General features: G+C 46.5%; 1 protein-coding gene across 1 annotated transcript in view; it reads right to left on the bottom strand.

Moving 5' to 3' along the window:
- Positions 1-4,945, bottom strand: part of slc9a5 (solute carrier family 9 member A5) — a 38,896-nt gene extending 33,951 nt beyond the window's left edge. Inside the window, exons 1-5 of the mRNA XM_050054986.1 lie at positions 4,912-4,945; positions 4,307-4,654; positions 1,738-1,901; positions 401-479; positions 149-326 (exon numbers count right to left, since the gene is read on the bottom strand). Of these exons, the coding sequence (XP_049910943.1) occupies positions 149-326; positions 401-479; positions 1,738-1,901; positions 4,307-4,654; positions 4,912-4,945 (803 nt within the window). The remainder of the gene's footprint in view (positions 1-148; positions 327-400; positions 480-1,737; positions 1,902-4,306; positions 4,655-4,911) is intronic.
- Between the last annotated feature and the right edge of the window lie 288 nt (positions 4,946-5,233).

Here is a 5,233-nt window from a genome sequence, read left to right as displayed (position 1 = left end):
GGTACTGGTCTTTGTGGTGGTACTGGTCTCTGTGGTGGTACTGGTCTCTGTGGTGGTACTGGTCTTTGTGGTGGTACTGGTCTCTGTGTTGGTACTGGTCTTTGTGGTGGTACTGGTCTCTGTGGTGGTACTGGTCGGGAAGACTTACGACAGAATGGCGGACAGGGAGAAGAGCTCGGCGGTCAGGTAGGCCAGGTAGACCAGCAGGAAGACGAACAACGGTTCGATGATCCGAACCTTCTTGGTGAACCGAGTGATGAAGCCGAGGAGGACTGCAAACACCAGACCCACCAGAGTCCCACCAACACTGACGATGAGGAAGGAGGCTGAGGAGGAAGAGTGAGGTGAGTCACAGAAGAGTCAGATTGACCTTACATTTGGTTCGTCTATGTGGACTCACCGACTCCTTTGAAGTAATCAGCTGTCTGAACGTTCTCCGCTCCGACCTCCACGAAGGAGATGTAGACCTTATATAGAACCTGAGGAACAGAGAGCAGACCTGGCTCAGGACCCGGGTCACTGCTGTTAATGAGACGTTGAAGAGCTGTCGCAGGACTCGGGAGGTTAGTTTGTAAAGTGCAGCTCATCCTCAGGGCTCACTGTTGCCATGGTGACAATAAAAACAGACGTCACCTTCTTCACTCAAACACCGTCAAGGATCTGAGTCTGTTGTGTTTCAGGGACGAATGAGAAAATAACAGAAATATAATAATTCGATTTTTAAAAACTTCAACAGACGTCAGAACCTGTGAAACTCAAAAACATCTGAGAACACGACGGGGAGTCGGAGCGCCTTCTTCTTTTGTCAGTGACGGTTTGATCTGACAGGTCTTCCTCAGTGCTTCATCACCTCTTGTTGCCCTCTGGTGTTTAGCTCTCGACTCACACAATGTGACACTCAGTCTGTTTGCTCTGCAGTAACGTCACCTCGACCTCTGACCCTCCTCATCAAAAGAAATCCTTCACATAAAATGCCTGTTTGTGAATCAGTGAGGTTAGCATGAGGTCATGAAGCAAACACTGTGTTTCTCTCGCCTCACAGAAAACAGTGAACATATTGACTGACCGACCGACCGACCGACCGACCGACCGACCGACCGGTTGGTTGGTTGGTTGGTTGGTTGGTTGGTTGGTTGGTTGGTTGGTTGGTTGATTGATTGATTGATTGATTGATTGATTGATTGATTGATTGATTGATTGATTGATTGTAGAGGTCCACGTTCAACAACAGCAAACTATATCAGTTCACAAATTCTCACACAATTCAAGGGGGCGGAGCTATAGAGTTTGACGGCCACTGATGATGATGATGATGATGATGATGATGATGATATGAAACAGAGTGTGTGTTTCCCTCTGTGTGTCAGTGAGTTTTCTCAGGCTGTGGTTTCCTGCTCCTGTTGGTGGGATTAGCTCATATTCTGAGTGCTGCTGAGGATTAGAGAGCTGCACAGCTAATCTGCTTTCATTCACACTCAGCACGGCACCAAGGAAACACTCTGACCTCTTCATCATCACATGTGACCTCACTGTGAGAGTCATCGTCAGAGGAAACACTCTGAGCGCCCTTCGGATCATCGTCATCATCATCATCATCATCATCATCATCATCATCATCATCTCTCCTGTAGCACCACCATCAGGACAAACTGAGACAAACACAAACATCTCTTTACACTGTATAGAGTGAGTGTGTGTGTGTGTGTGTGTGTGTGTGTGTATGTGTGTGTGTCTCACCACTGTGACAGCGTCGTTAACCAGCGACTCTCCGAACACGATGATGAAGAGCGTGTCGTTGACATGAACCTCCTCGAACACAGCAAGCACCGCCACGGGGTCAACAGCTGAGATCAACGCTCCGAACAACAGGAAGTCCATCAGGTCTGCCTGCACGCGCTCATCTGCACACACACACACACACACACACACACACACACACACACACACACAGGAAGATAAACTGGGGATCAGTTCGGACACCAATGCTGTGTCTCAAATCGCGTACTTCTGTACTCAGACTTTGAGTGCATAAGTGCATTCACACTGAGAAGTATGGAAAAATGCAGTGCACTATGAGTACCCAGATGGTGTACTCAAAACGGTCAAGAAGTTGAGTGTGGGACTATGGACACTTCTCGCCCTCAATGGTCGCCATCTTGGCTACGTAGCAGAAGGGGAGGGACCACTTTTCAAACTGGAAATGGCGGCCGAGGACTGTGCGACCATGAACGTTGCTGCATTGTACAAATAAATGTGTTTTTTGCACTAAGCACCACTATACTGTTGTCAGGTATAATCCAGCAGTATGTTTGTTGGGTTCATTCAGCAGTCTGTAATGATTTGGTACCACGAACAATAATGCAAATGCTAATGCTAGTTTGCTAACTAGCTAATTTGCGGTCGTCATTTCCGGTGAGTGCACAACGGCCGTGTTTGGTTTGAGACAACACTACCCTGTTGACATTTGTGCACTACGCCAACAAGCACATAGTGCACACAGTATACTACATGAAGTGTACTAATGGAAGTATGTGATTTGAGACACAGCACAGACATTTGAACCTGAACATGTGATCAATCAGATATCAGATCAAGTTATGAATGTAACTCTGTCTCTGTGTGACATCACACATTAATATGTAATGACCAAACAATCCAGCTCCAAATCATTCAAAAGACTTTAGACCCAAACCGTCCTCACACATCTTGCCTCCTCTGACTTCCTGTCTCTCTGAATACATTTAAAGTTCTCTTAATCACACACAAGGCTCAGAATGATCTGACTCCACAGTGTTTATCTGAGCTTCTCACAGCATCCCGTCCAAATAGATCCCTCAGGTCTGCTGGTCTCAGGTCCCTCAGGTCCCTCAGGTCTGCTGGTCTCAGGTCCCTCAGGTCCCTCAGGTCTGCTGGTCTCAGGTCAGAGTCCAGGTCAAAGACAGAGGCTGATGGAGCCTTTCAGTTCCTGCTCCTGGTCCCTGGATCAGCCCCCCCTCTGAGCATCAGATCAGCTGACTCTGTTCACGTCTTTAAATCCAGTCTGAAAACTAACTTTTTTATTTTTTTAGATTTTTTTTGGGCATTTTAGCCTTTAATTGACAGGACAGACAAGTGTGACGGGGGAGTGACATGAAGGAAATGGCCACGGGCTGGAGTCGAACCCAGGCCCCTGAGGCAACAGCCTTGTACATGGGGCGCCTGCTCTATCCACTAAGCCACCGATTTATTTACAGCCATGCGTACCTGTCTATATCAGACAAGTACATGTGTTTAAGTGTGTGTGTTTCACTAGTATCACTTTTTGTTTTATATTTTCTGCAGCTCCACAAATAAAGTTATTATTATTATTATTATTAGTATTGTTGTTATTGTTGTTATTAATGATGAGACACTCTGAGAGGTTTATAGAGTCGTTCCTGATGAAAAGTCAAACATAAAAAATAACTGATTCAAACTAAACATTCACAGACAGTGAGCAGTTAATATTATATTTATATTTATATCTGAATTCTCTTGTGACAACTTCCTGTCCGTAATTCATGTTCCACAGGAAGTTACGTTTGTACGTTATTATGTGGAGGATACGCAGAAACCATCGGTGAGCAACTGGTCCAGATTCTCCTCAGTCACCAGGTCAAGCTTCTCACGGTTTGATATGTTCAGTGTCATATTTGTGTTTGTTCACGTCGTCTTAGTTTCCTGTCTCTGTCAAACAGCTGTCCGTTAGTCACTCAGTCTACAGCAGGAAATAGCACTTCAAAATAAAAGCTCTGTGTCAGAAATTCACTGTATTTCAAAAAGTGTTTTTTACTAACATGACATGTTAAACAATGGACCGTGACCCACTTTTGGATCACGACCCACCAGTTGGAAACCACTGCGCTGAAACTGTATGTTTCAACAACGCTGTGGTCGACATGTGGTCAGGTTCATCCGTCCTGCCAGACGATACAGAGGGCAGGAAAAACATTTAGTCCCAGGACAGAGTCTGTCCGTCAGGAAGTTCCACGACATCCTGTCACATCCTGCAGTCTGTAGACCAGCACGCTTTACTGACTGTTCTGACCCACAATCCTCTGCACAGCGGACGATACAGTGGACACACGGCATCCATCTTTATTTACAGTCTGTGGTCGTATTAGAGGGCGGGAACAAACTATGTGTCGGGACGGGTTGGAGGATACGTGTTAATTACACATCTGTCCAGAGTGAAGCATTCTGGGACAAACAGCATGTTTCACACTCAACATTAAACATGTTCTCATGCTGTCAGCTGACTGTGACCTCACTGTGACCCCAGACTGACCTATGACCCCCAGCAGTTTGGCAGCGTACAGGGAGAAGCCGGTGCAGAAGGCGTTCCACAGCGTTCCCACCACGGCGTACGTCAGGATGGCTCCCAGGTTGTCGAAGAAGAGGCGGGCCGGCATGAAGTACCCGGCGTCGCCCACGATGGTCGGCAACAGGAAGAGGAAGAAGAGGGCGGGCTCCAGCTGGTACAGCTGCTTCTTATTGGCTATGAGGACGACCCCGCCCAGAACCAGACCCAGAAGGATCAGCATGCAGCTCTCTGGAACCACCGTGGTGAAGCGCTGCGAGAAGTGGAACACTGCGGGACGACAGGAAACAGCATCAGGACGATGATGAGGGCGACCTGATCACTTTACATCATCATCATCATCATCATCATCATCACCATCATCATCATTACCATCATCATCGCCATCATCATCATCTCTGTCTAGATAAACCCAAAACTACTCTCATTACAACACATGAAGAAGAGTTCAGATTGTGTCTCTGCTGTGAACATTAGTAAATTCTTACAGCTGCAGACAGACAGACAGACAGACAGACAGACAGACAGACAGACAGACAGACAGACGAACCACCCATACAGGACTCCAGTACAGGACCTGGGGTCGTAGTCACAAAGCTTCCTCATGCTAAGAGTCGCTCCTAGTGTCGAAATTCTAAGAAGGTTCTTAGAATTGTGACGTTTTCTTAGAATTTCCCCTTAAAGTTAAGACTTAAAGTTAAGACTTAAAGTTAAGACGAGGTCCTTGTAAAGATAAAAGTTATTCACAGCGCGTCTCAGACCTGATAAGAGGAGACAAGTGTTGGGAGCAGGAGGAGGAGTTTAAGAGTTTGTGAATCAGAGGAGAAAATGGTGGAAACACAGAGAGGTCAGAGAAACGGTCTCTAAACACAAAATGACAGTGAGTCAATGAAA

The sequence above is a fragment of the Epinephelus moara genome, chromosome 1 (genome assembly GCF_006386435.1).
Source record: "Epinephelus moara isolate mb chromosome 1, YSFRI_EMoa_1.0, whole genome shotgun sequence".
Lineage (NCBI taxonomy): Eukaryota > Metazoa > Chordata > Actinopteri > Perciformes > Serranidae > Epinephelus > Epinephelus moara.
Note: the sequence above shows the minus strand (reverse complement) of the source record. Positions and strands in the feature narration are given on the sequence as shown.